The sequence below is a fragment of the Ips typographus genome, linkage group LG6, assembly GCF_016097725.1.
Source record: "Ips typographus isolate SLU linkage group LG6, UJ_Ityp_2.0, whole genome shotgun sequence".
NCBI lineage: Eukaryota > Metazoa > Arthropoda > Insecta > Coleoptera > Curculionidae > Ips > Ips typographus.
The window spans coordinates 2,347,657-2,368,282 of NC_138427.1; the positions used below are offsets into that span (position 1 = coordinate 2,347,657).

The 20,626-nt window shown below is 35.4% G+C and overlaps 3 protein-coding genes and 1 long non-coding RNA gene across 9 annotated transcripts; 2 read left to right on the forward strand and 2 right to left on the reverse strand.

Moving 5' to 3' along the window:
- The first annotated feature begins 399 nt into the window (after nucleotides 1–399).
- Nucleotides 400–4,278, forward strand: LOC145730696 (uncharacterized). The gene is made up of 5 exons (XM_081982043.1): nucleotides 400–595; nucleotides 1,375–1,664; nucleotides 1,718–1,891; nucleotides 3,701–3,888; nucleotides 3,963–4,278. Exons 2-5 carry the CDS (start codon nucleotides 1,430–1,432, stop codon nucleotides 4,116–4,118), a joined length of 753 nt encoding a protein of 250 aa, XP_081838169.1. The 5' UTR covers nucleotides 400–595; nucleotides 1,375–1,429; the 3' UTR covers nucleotides 4,119–4,278.
- On the reverse strand, nucleotides 1,890–6,933 carry LOC145730694 (protein phosphatase 1 regulatory subunit 36-like). Of its 3 annotated transcripts, none has more exons than XM_081982041.1 (7): nucleotides 6,738–6,933; nucleotides 3,360–3,480; nucleotides 3,103–3,300; nucleotides 2,731–3,025; nucleotides 2,453–2,675; nucleotides 2,195–2,401; nucleotides 1,890–2,119 (listed from the first exon to the last, which is right to left on the reverse strand). In XM_081982041.1, the coding sequence occupies exons 1-7, from the start codon at nucleotides 6,806–6,808 to the stop codon at nucleotides 1,915–1,917; spliced, it is 1,320 nt and encodes a 439-aa protein (XP_081838167.1). In that variant the 5' UTR covers nucleotides 6,809–6,933; the 3' UTR covers nucleotides 1,890–1,914. The 3 variants fall into 3 exon arrangements, with proteins under 3 accessions (XP_081838167.1, XP_081838166.1, XP_081838168.1); XM_081982040.1 differs by lacking the exon at nucleotides 6,738–6,933 and adding an exon at nucleotides 3,561–3,682; XM_081982042.1 differs by lacking the exon at nucleotides 6,738–6,933 and adding an exon at nucleotides 3,561–3,620 and having other exon boundaries at nucleotides 3,360–3,500.
- A 464-nt stretch (nucleotides 6,934–7,397) lies between these two features.
- Lrrk (Leucine-rich repeat kinase) lies at nucleotides 7,398–20,620 on the reverse strand. 4 transcript variants are annotated; one of them, XM_081981782.1, is made up of 31 exons: nucleotides 20,310–20,620; nucleotides 20,038–20,235; nucleotides 19,780–19,945; nucleotides 18,413–18,529; nucleotides 17,632–17,791; nucleotides 17,413–17,578; nucleotides 17,244–17,359; nucleotides 16,895–17,186; nucleotides 16,663–16,839; nucleotides 16,324–16,518; nucleotides 15,616–16,266; nucleotides 15,363–15,526; nucleotides 14,923–15,308; nucleotides 14,687–14,871; nucleotides 14,437–14,575; nucleotides 13,830–14,098; nucleotides 13,596–13,768; nucleotides 13,179–13,543; nucleotides 12,897–13,121; nucleotides 12,499–12,842; nucleotides 12,314–12,446; nucleotides 11,928–12,261; nucleotides 11,234–11,876; nucleotides 10,723–11,181; nucleotides 9,914–10,055; nucleotides 9,609–9,841; nucleotides 9,356–9,551; nucleotides 8,951–9,137; nucleotides 8,649–8,897; nucleotides 8,287–8,593; nucleotides 7,398–8,226 (listed from the first exon to the last, which is right to left on the reverse strand). In XM_081981782.1, the coding sequence occupies exons 1-31, from the start codon at nucleotides 20,361–20,363 to the stop codon at nucleotides 7,870–7,872; spliced, it is 7,782 nt and encodes a 2,593-aa protein (XP_081837908.1). In that variant the 5' UTR covers nucleotides 20,364–20,620; the 3' UTR covers nucleotides 7,398–7,869. The 4 variants fall into 4 exon arrangements, with proteins under 4 accessions (XP_081837908.1, XP_081837909.1, XP_081837911.1 ...); XM_081981783.1 differs by lacking the exon at nucleotides 18,413–18,529; XM_081981785.1 differs by lacking the exons at nucleotides 19,780–19,945; nucleotides 20,038–20,235; nucleotides 20,310–20,620 and adding an exon at nucleotides 18,840–19,237.
- Nucleotides 10,392–10,663, forward strand: LOC145730562 (uncharacterized). Its single transcript, XR_014178644.1, has 2 exons — nucleotides 10,392–10,501; nucleotides 10,582–10,663. It is a non-coding gene; the product is annotated as an uncharacterized LOC145730562 (long non-coding RNA).
- Nucleotides 20,621–20,626: the final 6 nt, after the last annotated feature.

The window sequence follows — 20,626 nt, forward strand, 5'->3', positions numbered from 1 at the left end:
AACACACAATATGTTTTAATTTCAACGAGAGTTTTGCAAATTCAGATCAAAGCAAATCTTAGTTAACTAATAAAGGAAAATTAAATTACTATCCATCGACGTTGATATTTTAATGAAATTTCCCTAATTATAGCCAAGTCTATTTAACAAAGCCCTAAGCGCCATAATTAGTTTATTCAACCTCATTTAACCCGAAGCACCGTTAGACGGAAACAGAGAGAATAATATAGACGTTTCATCCCGACCGACCCGAGGGATAACAAAGGATGCTCCCTGGATAATCTGCTCAGGGGGTGTGTCTTCCTATCATCCAACCCCCCGATTGCGGTTGGAGGGGTAACAATGATGATCACCCAAAACAAGAGTACCTTCTGTCAGCAATATTATTAGGCAAGATAACAGAGTAATTCTGAAAAGTTCTGTGGCTTCATTTGTGCTAATTCACTTCGTGTAGATACACTCTTGTACTAGTGTCCTCTAGGTGGTAGTTTTGTTATGTGTGGCTCGTCTTCAGCGTAATTAGTTTGGCGACGCGGGCTTGACAACCGGAAAGTGTTTCAATTTGTGTTTTTTTATGGATATTGTTTCAAGGAAGGTTTGTATAATGTTTCATTACCTTCAATAAGTCTGTCTATGATAGGTTTAACAAAAACACCAGAAAAATAGTAATAAGTGCTGTCATATGTTGCTTGTTAATGTAAGTTCTCATTTTTCATAACAGACCAACCATACAAATACACAGTGAAACAAAGATTTTAAGCTCTGAATAAATACTTATAAATTAATTTTCCAATCAAGTAATTTACATTTATCCAAAAATATTGGACAATCCTTAGAATAAGTAAGTACTGTGATTTTCATTTTATAATAGTTTTTCCAATTAACTTCAATAGAATCTTAAAATTTCGTAATAAATACGTGTTTTGCTATGGAGGTTAAAAATTTGAGGATCTTTGTGGTGGAAATGGAAGAGAAACAAATAAAAAGAAGAGAGGAAAAAGTGAGAAAGGGAAAAACGTGTAAAAGATCCTTAACAATTATTATGAGGTCGTTTTGAGTTGAAATTGAATGCCTCCAAAACATAAAAAAGGAGATAACTCAAGTGATTTCGGGGGTTTTGTTATATGACTCTCTTCATTCTATCCATTGAATACCCTTTGACCCTTTGACCTAAAGTCAAACAATTTTCCTGCATAGATTTAATCCACCATGTGAATATTCTGACCTGACCAATATTTGAATTTATGCAGCTAATATACCATTTATCTACTTCTTGAAAAAGGCAAATCAAAAAAGCTTCCTGATTTACCAAATATCAATCTTTTGGATACTTTGAAAACATACACTTAATTTAGGTTATAATTATTGTTACAGTAAACATCAAAATGTGATCACTCAACTGATGACGAAATCGAGCTAAACATCACAAATGTATGATATGCTCCACCATTACAACAACTATACCAACACGTTGAGCAGGTTTTTGACTGGTTACCACCAGCTCGAAGAGCAAAATGACGACAACGACAATACCATACCAAGTTTGTGCGAAGATTCTACTCCTGAGGAAGAGTCCAGGTGCAGGAGTAACTCTTCGGCCACCAGCAAATCCTTTACGATAGCGGCCATTTTAGGCTTAAACAGCAACGAAAATGTCAATATTTGTATGTCTATTCCAGTGGAAAAATTATTGATTTTGTCAGGTGGATATTTCTAGGTGGTAGTCCGACCAGTGATCTCAGCGTCATGAACTTAACAGTTCATCCAGGAAATGCGGAAAGGCCATTGGTGGGAAACTGCGGAAGGATACAACTGCCCGTGTCCAGGCCTTTAGGTCCTTCAGGACATTTCCAGGTGGCGTCACACGGGATGCAGTCAACAAAACAAAATTGTAAGTAACGTTTTATTTCTTCATTAAGTTTGTGACAAGACAGAAGAATGTGCTGCAGACGTTCTTGTTTGAATGGATTCACTGTCAGGTAGTTCACTAGGATGCAATCCACTTAGTTCCAAATAGTTTCTCCACATTTTACATTGAGCTTCTCTTTCCTTTTTGCGTGTTTGTGTTTCTTGATATTGGCACGGTTTACTTGAAAGTGTTTTGGTATGAATAGGATCTCTGAAAAAATGTAATGGATCAATCTGTTGATCAATACAAAGAGTTATTTAAATTTGTATAGAATAATCCACCAACCTATTGTAAGATTTGGGTGGTAAGTTAAACATTCCAACTTTCAGAACACTAGTTCTCTTGCCGGTAGTGGAGATATCCTTAGGCTTTAACAATGGATCTAGATACTTTCGACGGACTCCCAAAACGCCCAAAGATACACCAGAAGTTTCCAACAATTCTTCTGGTGCTGCATAGGCTATTTCCAAAAATCTAACTCTTTCATCAGCTCTAAAATTTGTTTCCTACACTTTGTTAACTCTCACACTATAATGACATTACAAGGGTATATCGTTAACTCCAATGGAAAGTAGTCTGTGATCATGATCATCAAAAGTAATCTCTTGAATTGCTGGAGATCGGTGCAGAAGCTTTTTTTCGCTTTTGTACGCTTTTCCCAAAAGAATTCTCTTTTCCTCTGTGATGGATTCAACGGTACTTTTTGCTGTAACGTGTTCAGTTGGGCTGTAATTTTCAGTTCGCATGAGTCTGTTTACTTCTCTATCTAAACCAGTAATTTTAATAGTGTGATTTATTTGTATAGGTAAAAGTGAAGATACCGATTAGAGCATAATTCTTCCTGAATAAACCCACCCAAACTACTTTGACAGTCATCGAAATTAGGGTTTCAAAAACCCTTCGATCTCTCTCGGACAAAGAATCGTTATTCTTGTTGTTCATGTGATGAAATTTCTTCGCGTCTCCGATCCCCATTAAAATGGCGGCATAATCTCTAGCTACCATACTTCTTAAATCCGCTAAATTATCCCGTACTTCGTTCTCTAATACGGTAACGATTGGTTGCCTCAGCTTGCGAGTGGCTTCAATTCTTCTTAATTGCATTTTATTCCAGACCTTTTAGCAGGATAACATCGTGTTTTATTAGATCGTATTAAATCACTTTAAATGGCTTTAAACAAGGCTGATATTACCTGGAGATAATATTGGAAATACACTAGCATGGATCTTAGAAACTTATCTACGGATACGGTATGGAAATAAGTGATAAATTCTGGAAAGAGGTTCTCGCGTTTTGTTGTGAAAATTGCTACGTCCTTAATATCCTGGATTGTTGCCACTGCTTCGTCCGAATTTTTTACTTTTCGTTGATAGAGTTTCTTGAACTTTGCCTGGAATGTTGTAGTAAGTATACCAACATGTTACCTATATTTTATTTTTGTTTGAATACCTGAGTGTAGATGTCCATTGTGTTGAAAGTTGATGGATCTAAGCTTTTTTTCGCTGCTACTGATGTGTGCCCAGTTGAAACGGCACTGATTTTTGAAGACATTTTTTGCACCACATCTTTCCTGAAAAGTTGTAAAACTCACTAATTTAAACAAATTTAAGGTAGGTTAAACTAGACTGGTTCAATAAGTGGAAATCTTACGATTGATATGCCACATCATGACTATTTTCATCCCATACCCAAACACCACCACGTTTTGGTGCAAATGTTGACATTTTACAGAAAAAGTCAGTTTAGCTAATTTGACAAACAACTAGTTATGGTGTATTGTTTTATTTCAGCTCGTAATGGAAAACACATATCGTCCAGTATTCTCCAATCAAAAAAATCATGTAAAAGCAAAAGAGTGAGAACCATATTCACTCCAGAACAACTTGAACGTCTCGAGGCCGAATTTGAACGACAACAATACATGGTAGGGCCTGAAAGGCTTTACTTGGCTCATACCTTACAATTAACAGAAGCACAGGTAAAACTAACTGATTTCTAAAACTTTCAGGTCAAAATTAATTACAAAAGCACTGAATAATTTAATTATTTCAGGTTAAGGTGTGGTTTCAGAACAGACGAATTAAATGGAGAAAACATCACCTCGAGTTAACACATCAAAGACTCGCGGTCCTGAAACAACAGCAAATGCTGCTGGATGAATCCCAACCGGATATCCAGGATACGAACAGCTCGGAAACGGAAACTTAAATTAATATTTTACCGACCTGTTGAGTTTCTGTTAGTTCCTATTAATTTCCAGAAAATGTGTAAAGTTTTATTAATCCCAGTCATTTTTTTTTTAACATGAACTTCAGGAATGTTTGAAAATGTGAATTTTAATATTTTGGAATAAACGATTCTGTCAATAATTAAATCCTATTTGTATGCACAAAAATTAATCGCATTCCATTTATACCAATTTTTTATTATCAATGTAAATAATCAATAGCTATTTATGTAACCAGTTACGAAAAGATCGATTTTGTGTAACGAATGAATGTTTGTAGGGCGAGCGCAGCGAGGTCCTACAATTTGAATGAGTTACACAATAAGACATTTTCGAAACGTGTTGCATACATAATTTTTTCTAATTTTGACCAAAAAACGGTAAAAACCATCTTTTAAAGTGATTTAACACAAATATTCACTTTCATAGCACCTTGTATAAACTGTGACAACGACATGTTATGATGGATGTCGCCCATATGTTTCTAGGGAAATGCATAAAAACAGGGAGTGATGAAATGAACATTTCATAACTAGTTACATAAAGTGATACTTTATGTAACTAGTTACATAAAGTAAAACGTTTTGTCACTCTAATCAGTTTTGAAAAGTGTCACTTTATATGCCATAATTAGAAAAAATGTTTTATTACACTGACTTCCTATTAAAAGTATTAATTCCTGTAAAACCTGCTAACCATTAAAAGTACGATAACATGTTTTGCTTATAACTTTATGCAGTTATAATTTTTTATTGAAAAATGTATAAAACCAGGTATTTATGTCGACATCAGTGCAATAGGCTAGAATGTAGTATATAGTTTTATTATTTTTTGGGTGATAATAACGTACTTGTAATCAATGAAGTAAACATATCTGGATGTTAATTAATTGTAGTTTTATTTTATATACCAAAATTGATATCGATTATAGAACAAAAGTGAAATATCACATTAAACCATTGGAATAAAGAGAAAAGCAAGAAAATTTGTATAAACCAATTTATTCAATAATAATAAAAAACCTAATTTTTAGAACTTTTAAATTAATAATTGGATGTTCCTGGCTAAAGGTTTCGCTCGTTAGAGCATCTTCAGGGATATATTAAAAAGCAAAATTTCCATACCATAGAATAAACTTTTTTGTTTTACCAACCATACTGAGCAATTTAATAAATTTTATTTAATTGTTAGGTGAGAGGAGTAAAACAATTTTTCATTTTTTTTCTAACAAAAGCTGTTGATTTTATTAGCTTTAATATGACAGAATCAAGGTTTTATAAAGCGGCAAATCGTTCACTTTTAAGCCGAAATTAAAAATAAAACTGATGTACAGTCAAAGAGAAGTTAAAAGTACAACAAAGCGGGATTATATTAAAGAACCCCTCATCTTGGCAGCCGTCCGACGATATAAATTCGAGGACCGATTTGCGCGACGCTTGATTTGGTTTAACCTTTTCAATAAGAGTTTTTGAACAATCTGATGTTGCATTTATTCTGGCAAAAATCATCAAAACTATAAAACAAAATAAAAAATTTAGACACTACACCCTAATTTGCAACTGATCAATTAGAATAAGTTTTAAAATATTTTAAACTTTTGGGTTAGTTTCATCCCTGATATGATACTAAAACTCCCCGCTCAAAACGACAATCGCTATTAACATAGTTAATCATGTACGCATTGAGGGTAGCAAAGGGAAAGGCAATACGGTCGCCGTCACCCTCTGCTATCTTTCTCTTGATATATGACATTATATCCGCAGATACGCTTGTTACGCTATGAAAACAATATGAATTCCTAACCGCATTTTTCCTCTTTCTGTTTGATGTGTAATTACGTTTTTAAGCGCCCTATTTCACTTTATTTGATTTTTCGTCCGCTTTTATTTATGGGCAGTGTTCTCCCAGAGTTTTCGAGTTATGCGTCTAGTTTGAGAAATTACAATAATAACATACATAAAGTACTTAAATACTTATATTGTTTTAAAGTAGATTCATTTAGAGTTACTAGTTTAGAATATATTTACTTACTGCTTCACAAATGATGACAAAACTATATTTTCAAAGTCTTTCTCTTATGAGTGTTCCTAAATACTCTCAGTATTGGATTTTACAATTTTCTCTCATATTATAACCACTTTGTAGCACTTTTAATTTTCGTACATTTTTTAAATAATAATTTATTTACATTGCAATAAAATCTCTATGGAAAACATATCCACCGATTCTCATCACTTGCTTATAATGTAACAAATTTGCCACCCCAAAAATTTAATATGTATCAGTCATAACGACAAATTGGAATAATATCTCACTACCCCTTTTATGAGTGGGTAATCGATTAATATTAAACTCACTGACGCGGTAAATGCCACATAATCATGAGCAGCCACAATTACATTTACAAACAATTTTCATGGGGAGATCTCGATTGTGAAACAGACATATGAAATGGTAAGCGCGCGTTATGAATTTATCTTTGTAGCGCCTCACCCCAGTTGAAAAATGGTGTTGACTTAACACAAAAGGATTTTTACCCGTCCGGATGAGGTTAAAGGGGAGATTTTTTTAAAGTGTGATTGATCTGTAATATAACATACCTTGCTCGTAAAACAACTTCCTCTTCGGGACATTGAAAGTAAATTTTGCACTTACTACCAAAAACTTCCATTTTTACACACTTCCAAACTACTTCAAAACTATTATACTATTGAACACCCTCGCAAATGCATCACAATAGAACGGAATCCAATTAAAAACTTGCAACGTTACGCTTGATTTTCTATTCAATAGTATGAAGGACCCTTAAAAGCAATCATTAAGGAGTCAACATCAGTAATCGAGTTTCAGCGTTATGCTAAATTAACTAATGTAATACTCACATAGTTGTTGCATGTAAAACGGGCTGCAACAATATTCGCGTAAAGAGTTAATTCCACGATTCAGTTTCAAATCAAAAACCGGAATGCAATAATAGTTAAAAATTCATAATGCCGGTATTTCATAAACCACTTGGCGTTTAATGCTAAAGCTCGGCGCTTTTGTGCCGGCAATTCCAGTTAAGCAAAATTATTTGGATAATTAAATTACGGTGGGCCTTTTATTGTATTATTGTAGCCCAAAATAGATATTCAGCTGCTGCTCTTGTTTAAAGCATACACTATAAAATATTTCCAATTACAAATTGCAGTGGAAAAAAGTTTTCTATTAATGTTGATAAACTGTAGGTACAGAAGAGGATTTAATTAAATGATAAAACGTATAGCTTTAACTTTATTCGAATAATTTAATTGGCAATCACAGATAAAAATGAGACAGTCTAAAATGTGACTAAAAATATATAAAAAAAACAATAACAAATTGCAGAAAAAAATCCAATAATATTAGCTCTGTCTGGAATGCTGTAAATAGATGTTTTGTACTTGCACCCACAGAAATGTTAAAATCCAAACCATTATATAAAATTGTTAATAAATAAAGTATAAAAATATCACAACAAAATCTCAACAAAATAATTCATACAATTACTTACCAAATGTTAGTCAAGAACAATTTGTAAATTTTTAGTAAAAGTTATTCAACTTTCTGTTCGCTACTCTGAAACTATGAAAGTGTCAATTTAGTGTTTAATCAACAAGTCAATACTACTTTCGCATCTCAAACTTTTTCAATTAAATTAAAAAAAATGCAATAATCTCTTGAAATACTCAAAAAGTAAGAAAAATGTACGAATTAAACCGCGCTCCAATGTTCCGCCCGCCATAGCAATATAAACATATTTGGTTTGTTTAAATAAGAGGCGTAATTGCTGCCCATGGGACTGGCCAGTGGCGTTCCGACGGATATTGGTACATCAGTGTAACGAGATAACAAATTGCGATAACCCCGTCCGATTGTCGCAATAAGTGAGGTGTTTTCGTGACTGTCGTTCACGCTTTTTGGCATAGCTAAAGGAACTATCAGTTTGACTTCTTGTTCGTACGGCCTGAAGATTGTTATAGGCCTGAGTGTTGATTTTTCCGCTATTATAATACAGCCCCAAGTGGTGCCGATGTATAGTTCTTCATTTAAAACTACCAAACTAGAGACCTGAAAAAATACAAATTCTGTTGTGTCAGAAACTTGCAACAAAATGTACATAAAACTTACCTGACAGTTAGTGGGGCTCAAATGCTCTTCAATAGCAATAGATTTAAGACTTTCCGAACAAGGTACCAGTTTAGAACAATCCAATTTATTGACAATAGACCGCGATTTAACGTCCCATTGATAGACCACACAACCAGGCCTAACATAGGACCACACAATATTTTCTGTTGACACCAAATTCATTACGTCCACTAAACTGATAATAGGCTGATAATGGTTGAGCACTTCGTGCCCGGCTACCACTTGATCTTTTATGGTATAAATGGTTATTTGACCATCGCAACCACCGCACCACAACTCACATAACCTAGAAACAGACTTAATGAAATAGAAAATATGAAATTTTACTTAAAACCACCTACTTTTCGTCATCTCTAAATATAGGACACATACAGTTGATTCCGGAGGTTAAACCCAGCTCGGTCATTACAAAAGTGCCCTCCGCTGCTGTTGGAGTTGCCGGACGAATTTCAGAATTGACCAAAAACAATCTACCATTAGACAGGGCGCACGCAACCCTTTTTAAGGGCGCCAAGTAAATTAGAGCCTGCACTTGAGTGGTCGAATCCATTTCTAATGCGTAGTAGAACAACTTTCTACCATCACTAGATCTAGAAACGTTTATTAGTTGAATATGCGTGACCAAATATTCTGTAGAACATACGAGTAAGCATGAATTGAACCGGAACAATCACCAATCCAGACAGTGTCACCAACAGTGCACGTGGCAGAAGGTCTAATGGGTAACGACATTGTGTGATATTGCAACCAACCTCTATCTGCCGCTAACAGTAAATCAACTCTAGAATTTTCGCACATTAACCACATTTCAGAGCCTAATAAACCGTCATCTGCAATAAAACACTTATTATAGTGTTTAATCGGAAGAGGAAAATTTGAAACAGAAAGTGCTCAACACAGTGATTTAATTTACCCGACAGTTGTCTTGCACACGTTATAATAAATTATCCAGTTGAAATAGTATAAGTAGTAATAGTAAATAGTAGTAAATAGGTACTCTAAACTATCAAAATTATTGAACGTTTACTGTTAATTTAAGAGTACTTACCCGTTATGTAGGTTAAAGCAGCACTACTTGCAGCGACCACAGCTGCCGGATGTTTCAAAGAAGCCACATCACACAAATGAGTAAACTCCGGAGCGCTGGCTATAGAAACGATTTGACTGGCTGTAGGTCTGTCCCTAGGCTGCTGAGACCAACAGAGTACCATCAAGTCGAGAAAATAGCTTGGATATAACGTTTCCTAGAATGCAAATCACAAAATATTATAAAGTTACTTTTATTAGTGTAGGTGCAGTACCCGATAAGTTAGAGGAGGTCGTCCTCCTTCCAAAATGCACTCTTTAACCGACTCGTGTCCTTCGAAAGGCTGGTGCAACGTGAGTAGTTCGTAGATGAACATTCCGAATGAAAAGCAGTCCACTTTTTCCGTATATTCTTCTTCCCCGTTATAGCGCATTATTTCAGGAGCCATAAAGCCCTCCGTACCACCAAAACCTTTAGTACCAGATGGAAGGGTAAGTCTACTAATACCTGTAAAAATGTTCCCAGAAAATGTGCTAATTAAAAACTCCCCTTAGTAACGAAAGAAATTAAAAAACTTACCGTAATCAGCAACTTTAATATGAACTGGATAATCGGGAGTGTCAACAAAAGGAGGAGGCATATCCCAAACAAGGATATTTTCAGATTTAAGGTCCCGATAGATAATGTGCTGACGATGAAGATATTCAATTGCTTTGGCAACCTAAAATTGAAGTTGTTTCTTCATAAATCTATTCAGTAAGTGGTAAATTTCCCCCCCCCCCCCCCCTCTGCCTTCAAATTAACGGCTTATCAATGTGAATTTTTTAAAAAATGTTTGCACCTCCATTTTGTTTCCTGTTTGATCGCCTCTTCTGCGGATGGTGTATAAGTTTTAAACTCTTTTTTCCCCATAGGGTCTCACCCAGCCCTAAATGGGTCTAGTTTAAGTTTTTTGTTTTTATTTTAATGTGTTAGAGTTAGTTTTTTCTCCATAATGAGGTAACTATTTAAATTTCCCATAATCTTTTAATTCATGTTACATGTGTTAAATTTTACAGCTTTGTTCGCCTATTGAACTATGTTAAATTCACTAATTCGGTATAACATGGGTCTCTCTGTCTCTCCCCTTGTAAAAAGACAGTAGTCACATTGATCGACTGATTTGAGGTATGTTTTCTCGTTTTTTAACATCTCGTTTTTTAACTTTTAACTTCTGGTACACCAAGTAAAGTAGGTTATTCTTGTAGCTCCTGAAGATGGTCATTTATGTGACCGAAACTTGTTGAGCAGACCTTACCATCTAAGGTCATAATAAAGTATTGTGGAGAAGACTGTTTGTCATTTCCTTCCTTTCGTATTCAGTAAGTCAAATTTCAAACAAAACTTACTTGTAAAATGACTGCTTGAGTGGTATAAGGACCCACTTTAGCCCCTGACCGTCTATAATGCTTCAGAACCAAATCCAAAGCACCTTGAGGTGCCAAATCTAGCACCAAAGCCAAAGGACTAGTACAAACTCCGACAAAAGGAACGATATTCGGATGGCGCAAACTCAATAAAATATTTAACTCCTGTCTAGCAGTGCAGTAAGCTTTGCAAGCGTATTGCAACGGATCTCGGTCCCATTTTCCTTGCGCCGCCTTGTAGGCTATAATAGCGGACTGTCGAGCGTTAGGTCCAGGTTGGACCGGTTGTAACATTTTCATTGCCACGTCGATCATATTTTGAGAACCTCTCAATTTGCAGGCACCTTTAAACACAAAACCAAACGCGCCTCGACCTAACATTTTGCCTTTTTTGATGTTTTCAGGTTTTATTATGTAACGATCTCCTAAATCCAGGAATACCTAAAGAACAATTATTACTAATTAAACACTAAGTGAACTTTTGTTTACTTACCACATCAGGAGCTATTCTAGTTAGTTTCACTTCACCATGAGTAGGACAACTAACCGCTTTATCATTATAAGACTCTAAAATACCTTCCTCAACCAGCCAAGAGTAATATACTGGATTTTTATTAGTTTGATCTTCCCCATGAAGATTTGGATGTCCTTCAGTGGAAACGTTTCGACTAGAAACGTTGGAATCGGGATCAACTCCACTATCGCACTCTGAAGTCCACGATTCTTGGGATTTCCTGGTTCTGTACATGTGGTAGTTTGTTTCATCCAAATCATGCGAGGTTGAGGGATGATTTGCATCAAAATCCTCTTGAGAATATCCCATGCAGTGCGGGCAAGGTATCAAGCGTGTGATTAAAAATTTTCCTTCTGAAGTGTGAACAAATCGAGTACCCAAAGTTGGGTACCAGTCTTCTAATAGCACATCCACGTGATCTACAGCCAAAGCCAGTAATTGAGCTGTGCATTCCTGACTGCATTCTAAGATAAGTTCGTCTTTTATTTTGAAATGACTGAGCAGAGAGTTTTCGGTTAGTTTTGGCTTGACTGACAACGAGTCTACTGGAAATTGAATTTCTAAGATTGAAGAATTTTGCAGGTCCACGTCGCACCAAACATTATCTTGCTTAAGTTTCAGTCTAAAACAGGATTTTACGAATAACTTTGCACCAAAAACGACTTAAACCTACTTGAGTTGCCTGTAATGTGCTGCAGTGTTATGCAACACCTCCTTCATCCTAAACAAAGTTATGTCCCCATATTTTAATTGCAGCCCAGTTTGCCATAAAACCCATTCAGCATTTAAGTTTAGACTTTTTGCTAGATGTTCGTCTTGAGCTACATCCTTAGGGAGGACAAAAATCCCTCTAATAATATCGATAATAGAGTCGTCTGCCAAAACTCTGGATATTAGTCGTGACCAAAAACCAGAAGGAAAATATGACATCAACAGTAACCGAGTTATAGATTTGTCTGTATGTTTCGGAGTTACGTCATACTGAATTTCCACTACAGGAGGAGTTTCTACAATTTTCATTTTGTTACAAGGTAAAAATAAAGTGATAAAATAAAATACCGGCTTTAGAGGAGCTTGAGTGAAGCAAATTGAGTTGAAAACCTTGTGAAGAATCCTCTTTATACAACACAGATTTAGGACTAACAGTTAATTTCTTACTGCGTACAGCCCAGCCACGTGACCTCAAAGGCACCTACACTCAAAATATTATCACATTTATGCCAACCAATCAAACAGCAGCTTACTTTGACTTTAACAAGCGGCTGTCCACCTTGACCTGGATACATTTGCGCTATAATCATATCTTCTTCAGTGGGTAATAATGAGGGTATGAGTAAAGTACGAGAATCCCACGTCAAAGCGACTTCGAACTTGTTAAGAAGATTAACTACGTAACCTCTAGTGTCAATAGGGCCAATGTTACTAGCTTTAAATACGTGTTTGAGATCATCAAGTTTCATAACACCTGTACGAGCGAAAGGATTTATTTCTCGGATTGTTACGACGTGGGCTAACATGTCGCACAACCACTGCGGATCCAGAAAATATAAATCTTTGAGAGTGGCATCGTCATAATGCAAAAGTACACCTGAAGTATGAAAATAATTTTGTTTCTCAATAACGTAAATGAAAAATAACCAACCATTTTCGTGTAAAAACAAAGTAGCTTGATGCAGTTCTGCCCAATCCCGAAAAGTTTTATTATACCTTTGCTGCATTTCAGCGGTCATAATAGATCTGTACTGGTCTGCATTTAAAACAGGATCAAGCCCGTTAGCTCTCCTTTCCGCAGCTACTGAATTTACTATATCTTCCAGTGCTAAATAAGTAGCTGGGACTTTTTGTTCCAACAATAATTCTTTGCTCCCTACAAATCGTGAGTTTTATAAGTTAACTAGTTTTAAAAAACAAAATTAACTCCTACCTGGTGGTCTTAAACTAAAAACAGTGTCATAAATTAAATTGCAAAGTAGTCGAATGTTATGCCGAGTCTTGCAACTGATTTCTATGGTATCCAGAACGCGCGGAAGTCCCATTTTCTCCGCGTCCACTATGTTTATAAACCGATCCCGGATTATTTGCTGATAGTCTTCGGAAATATTTGGATTAAATTCCTGGACCACATCGTAATGTGTGCCTACTATAATTACGGGAGAGTTTGGTGCCCTAGCCTGAATATTAACGAGCCACTGTAATATTTCATTAATGCCCCGATGGCCGTCTGTTATTTTCCACACCACCAGATAAAGACTTCTTTTCGAAAGGAAATATTGATGTGTAGCGTAATATCTGGAAATGTCTTTATTTGGAACTACTCTTAGTTTTTTGAATTTAAACTTACTCTTTTTGCCCGCCAAAATCCCAAGTGCGAAAAATAACCGGACCGTGCAAAGACTGATTCCTGAATTTTTTCTCATAAACCCAATCGCCTATATCCACCCCAACTGTTGACATGTTACTACCCCTTGAGGTTTTAGTGTTTATATTTTTATTACCCATTCGTTTACCCCAGTGCTAAAAACAATCATTCACTAGAACAACTAGAACCATAAACAAAACGCTTAACCTCACTTACTTCAGGTCGTTTTTTAGTGGTACCTTCCTGACGTAATTGGTCCAATAAACTAGTTTTTCCGATGCCTTGAACGCCGACAATCATAAGTTTCATTCTAGCGTAAGGTTTCGCATCTTCTAACACCGATTTTAAGTAGCCTATGATGTCCATCGTTTTGTATTTTTTACTTTCTATCATGAATTTCAGGGGATCTTGTAAGGAGCAGCCTCGTGTATTTAAATTCCACAGTCGCGATAACAATCCCATCTGTGGTGGGAGCTCGGTTATACCTATTAATAAACTAATGCTATTAAGAGTACCAAGTCAGTTTCAGTGTTGAACGTTATAAAACATGTGTTGAAATTAGGGCATTTTTAATAATCAACAGTTTCTAATAATAATAAAAAACATTTTTGTAGATGAAATAACAATGTTTACACACAATACAAATTACCCTTACAATTATTTTAACTGCAATGAGTGGTACTCTTAAGATTAACATTGATAGAATTAAGCACGGTTTACAGGTTTTCATTCACTCTCGTAATCCGGTAATTAACTCAACATCATGTGGGAAAAAAGTTTAGTAAACAAATAATAAGTGTGACGGAAAAATAAAATAACTTACCCAAGTTGCCGCTTATGTTAAGAACTGATAAGTTTGACAAGTCGTAGATATTGGAAGGAATTTCTTTAATATTATTATTGCTTATGTCCAGCATCGATAAGTTGGGAAACAATAGCCTTGATTTAGTTGTTTGTGGTGTCTGAAAAAAATGGAAACTCACTTCAAGGACATTTTTGTTAATTTGACTGAACAAATATAACTAACTAAACATCCAATAAAACCGTTAGGAAATTACTAAAGATGCTCTTACCCTTTCTGGTTCATCATCTTCAGTTCCACTCACTTCCCCATTATCATCTGTACAAAGTTGAATCCTAGTAAACTGATTATCGGCTAAAACTAACGTCCTTAAACTATCCAGCCTTAAATGTCGCCTGTGAACGCAAACTGAATGAAGCACTGCATGCCTGACAGATCTGGACGAATGTCTCCTAACTGTGACAGAAGTCTTAAACTCAATTTAGTAATCGTAACACCCGATATTACCTCCCACTTCCGTGGATTTTCCTTTAAAAGCCACATTATCCATGTAACACGCCAAGTTGGCTAATTCCATGTTGTCGGGCGCTTCCACTTGAGGTAAACTCGGCCAAACTGAGATATGGTTGTGACTCAAGTCTAATTGTTTTAATGAGCTTGGATAGCTCGTGATATGTGACATGGATCTTAAGGAATTAAACGCCATGTTAAGCCTGGTGAGATTAACGGCCAGGCAAGGTAAAACCACTGGGATGCTGGTAAATAAATTATGAGCAAGATTCAAAGCAGATAATTGAGAACATTTGTCTTGTAACGTTTCGTCATTATGCAGTATTTGTTCTGTTACTTCAACGTGTTTACTCCATAAGTGATGCCGGTTTACTTCTAGTTGCCTAAAAATACTTGCGTTATGAAGAAACTTGTAAATTAGTGGACAAAAAACTTACAAAAACGACCTCTCCTTCTTTCTATACCTAACAGTTTGAACTACCTCCTCATTATGTAACATTTTATCAAACTCTGTTATTTCATTGTCAGACTCGAGCTCTGCCAAATTGGATAATTGACTGTCACTTGAACTAATACTTAACTTATCAATGTCTTCTTTGGCCTAAAATATGTTTACAATTTGTTGCTTAAACACCCAAAATCAGACAGTTACTAGACAAGTTCAGTTTTTTGAATATTACCATCACTCACCTCTTTTGGAGTTGAGGGTAACTCTTTCAGAAGATTAAAAGACGCGTTTAACTCCTTCAGTTTCGGCGCCAACCACATTTCGTACGGCAGCTCTTGCAGCTTATTGTTAGCAATAACCAAAGTGACTAAGCACGGCAGTTTAAAAATCATCTCCGGTATTTGACTCAACCGATTCTCTTGCAAATACAACTCTTCCAAAACTGGACAAGTGTAACACGACTCTTCTTTACGATTCTTCCTTCTGAATGGTCGTTTACCACTTTCAACAGGTTCTGGTGCTGGCAGTTCTTGAATTTTATTCTGTGACAAATTGAGGTGTTTCAAGCTTCGCAACTTGAAAACTCCAAACGGTATGGAAGTGAGGCTGTTGTTAGATATGTCCAGTCTGGTGATTGAAAATAACGCAATGTCGTAGCTCCGTGGATTTTGTTTCAGCTTGGGATTTAAATTCAAAGCTGCATCGATCAACCATTGAAGCTTGATTTCACTCAAACCGCACTTTTGATTGTGCCAGTTTATCATAGTCGGGGTGTTAGGGAATAAACTGGAATAAGTCAGGCTTGAAACATTGGCAAACATTGCTATGTGAGATGAGTTGATGTTTTCCGTCATTGCTTTTTTGTTAATTTTATATTCAGGATCTGAATAAGCCTACAAACAATACTCAATCAAATGTTAAATTGTGATTAATTATTGATAAGTGATTACTTTAATGGAAAGTAATTTGGCAATAAGTGTTTCATCTTTGTTTGCTACGGCAATACTTAAAGCTTTGCAATCGTCATCGCGCGCTCCCCGTTTTAATAACAAATCGACTATTGGTACGTCACGGTTTTTACAGGCTTCCACCAATCCGGATGATGTGTAACTTACATCCTCTTCAACTGAACTACAACTCACATCCTAAAATTTTTAATTAATAGTAAACATCCAAAACCATCATAAAGTAAACTTTTATTTTAAGGTTATCAAAATATACATAAATTTGATTATCACATTGAAAATATTCCAAGACTGAAATTAAACAATCATTACGACCAATCTTACCTCATTCATATTATGATATGGTTTAATAACAGCGTTTGGACTAGCGCCGGCATTTAACAAGGCTAAAGCTATGTCATAATGTCTTCCTCTAATAGTTGCGTGCAAGGCAGTCTCAGTGTTATTATTACAGTACATGTCAATTCGTAACGGGCAAACTGCTTTAGTATTGGCATCAAACTGTTGACAAAACTTGGAATAAATGGAAGCAAGGTTTACCAGGAATCTTTAGTACCTCATTATCTAAGGAAGACTCTTTAGACAAGTGTAACTTGGACATAATACTCATTATCCCGTCAGATATACGTCGCTTCGTAGGGCTAATTACAGCCTCAGATAAGGGTGTCAAGTCATCTTCTGAACTTCCACACTGTATAATCCTGGTGGCTTTTATTTTAAATTTGAGAATCACTTCAACAAGCTTTTTGTTGCCCAGCAATGATGCCACGTACAGGATGTTCTGCCCTGTAGCGTCTCGTTCATTTATGTCAAAGGGCATAAAATACTCCCACTGTTCTGACGCATCTCTGTGTAAAAAATGTAATAGTAAACACAAAAGCTTGTTAAAATGCAAGTTTGTATACCTGTATTTGCGCAACACATGAGAGGGATAAGGAAAGTGAAACAGTAGCTCCAAAATAGAGCAATGCCCGTTAATACAAGCAGCGTGTATTGGCAACCACCTTTCTACAGTATGTTGCTGAAATTTCCTATTTTAACAACTATTGTAACTATAACTAAACTGTAAAATACCTGAACTAGTTCAGGAAATTTAATAAGCAACATTTCCACCACTTCACGATGGCCTTGATAGCAGGCTATGTATAAAGGCGAATATTTGGTAACAGGATGACATCTACCATCAGCGCCATTGTCCAGTAAAATTTTTACTATCTTACGATTGCCAACTTCACAGGCGCTATTAACAAACATCATAACTACCATTACATTGATAGAAAACTACTCACTTACGAAAATAGTAATGTGTTGGCCCCACTGGGCGCCATGTTAACAATAAGTTCAGCATCGTCTTGTAAAGAGGACAACAATTGTTGTACTGAATTAAGGTCTCCTTGAGAACAAGCATGTCGAACGGCAGCATGGATGTCCAGTCTAGCTTTTTCTTTAGCATCTATAACAAATTTTTTAATTTGTTATGTTATTTTTTATGCAAGAAGACTGGCATAAGTTGATTAATCTACAACATCAACAAACTGATGGTTTAAGTATGAAAGTAAAGTAAATGCACACACGATTTCTGCATTTGAGTTGTAAATAAGTTTATTTTTAGATATCCTACAATGACCTTATTGGCCAATTTAAATGTCTCATTACTATAAATTTACTAGGAAAAAAAGTAGATGATAAGCTATTTCAAAACCACCAATTTTCCTTATGTATACTACACCAAATACCTAACGTTAAACATTACCCCACTCTGCTTATTTCCATTTTATTTACTTTGCCAATTTCGTTATTTGTTATTTATAGTGACACCTGTTTTCTTCTTTATAATACAAGAAATCCAATCTGAAAGGCGAACTACGTCTAATCCACTGTGTATGCTATGTCAAACGCCTTTAACGCTTCTAATTTAAACCTTTAACAAGCGCACAACAATAAGGGTACTTGAGGCTATTTAAGTATGGAATGCAAAGATTAAGAAGTTAGAACATAAGTCTTTTAAAGCAAATATTAAGTTAGTTTGGTCAAAATCAAAAAATAAAAGGACATTGAACAAAACAATACTTGCCAGTTCCATCATTAAATATTGTAAAATCGTCGGAAAAATAATCGGAAGCGTCGAAAGCTAAATCTGCCGTTCGACGTCGGCGTCGCGGGGTCCGTGTGGCCATCACAGAATTGATTTCTAAATAGCGTAAACAGTATTCACAATCTATCTAAAGAATTTCTACAGTATAGACTGTACAAATGATGAATTTTGTAAATCACCCACTATACAAAATATATAACTTATAAATTGGGGTTGGATAAAAGGCCACAAAACAGCTGACATTCACCCCACTTTAACCGGATCGATAACACACCCTGAAATCATGGCCATTCGTGAGGCAAAATATCAAGGGAATTCTAATTACATGATATCTATACTGGTATAATAAATATTATTTTGCGGTTACTCCTGCAAAAAAATATAGTAAAGTTAAACTGTTACTTACACTAGAATAAATGCTAATTTGTTGTCGTCATAAACCAACCGTTAAACTTGTATTTCCTTTTCAGTAGTAACAATATTAAATAGGCTAAAATTACAAACAACACTGTGGTAAAACAGCAGCGACCTATAGACGCGTAGTTCATCACTATCTAACTTTTGTTTCTGTATCCTCAAAATACAAGCGATGAATGAACAGACGCAAGCCGAAAATGCACGGCAACGTAACGAAACACACTCTGGAACCGACGATGGGAAGAAAATAGGGTCGACGATGTGCTTTGAAAAGCTTCAGTTTAAGACAATCAAAACCAAGAATTTCAAGGGGAAAGGTTACACTGATAATCTCATTATAATAAAAAGTGCCTTCACATAGTTTGGAGTCGTTCAGTACCCTAAAGCGCGTCAGCTGATGTGTCTGGACTTCTTAATCGATCACAAAGAGGGAAAGTAATATGAGCTGTTAATTAGTTACTGATAAGACATTTATCAATGTTGTAATAAGTGGGAGTACTTGAGGACACACAACAATTAAATTTGGTTACAAATATGTCATTGTGATTGTAGATTTGTTAAGTGCAAACAAATTTATCAAAAAGATTACCATTGAAAGTGTTGTGGGAATTTTTTAATGTCTCTTTGGAAATTACCACCAAGTTTTCTAGAAACAATACATAAAATTACATTAGAATTACCACTATCCCAAGTAGGAAACTGTATATTTTCTATACTTTTTAAGTTAGTTTTAAAAAACAATGTTGTACAAATGGTTAAATAGTTTTAAAATAAAATGTGATTAGTAGTATACCTACACTTTTTGGGTTATGTAACCAAAGTCCAATACTTTTGAATTAGAACTTTTTACCACTTTTAAGGATAACTCCAATTAATCAAATAATAATAAACAAAACCAGTACATATAAAAAATAAAGCAAAACATTTACCAGCAGCATCCTTGATTAGTTCTGCACATTTGACTTGTCCACATTTTTCAGCAATTTCCAAAGCTGTAAACCCATTTCCATCCTTGATAAGAAAATCAGCATTATGTTGCAAAAGGACTTTTATATTATTATAATAACCACACTCAGCACAAACATGTAGAGGAGTCTGAAAACATATATTACAGAGTAGTTGCCAGGCTTCGATTGTATCAAATTGTTAATTAACATAATTTACAAAGTAATACTAAATTGAATTACCTTGCATTCACCTCTTGGCCCACATTGCACATTAGGATCAGAGCCGGAGTTTAAAAGCAATGGCAAGCATTTTGAAGACTCAGTTATGACAGCAGCATGAAGAGGTGTTCTTCCCCAACTGTCTTGGGAATTTAAAAAAGCCTGCTGGCCACCTTCAAGAAGATCTTCAAGTAATTCTGTATTGTCCCATAGTGCTGCCTGAAACAAAATAATGTTAATAATTACATGTATGTAGGTACTTCTTAAAAAGTGCAATTTAAGTATTGACCTACCTGATGTAATAATCGCCCTGGGAAGTCTTCGTCTTCGGGAGATGAGTCCAACATTGAAATTGTTGGTATTAATTTAGTAAAATCACAAATTAACAAAGTGTTGTGAACATTTGTGCCTGACCTTTATTTTCTTTATTGACCATGAAAGGCAATCTGATTTAAACCCAATAATCACTCGAGCGCAATTAAAAGTATCATCCACTTATTTAACTTTCCACTTTTAAATTTCTCTGTTAAATTTCCGATTTAATTTAATTATTTATTTATTTATTAATGAATTTGTTTATAATTTTCCATCTCCATCTGACATCTCTCTT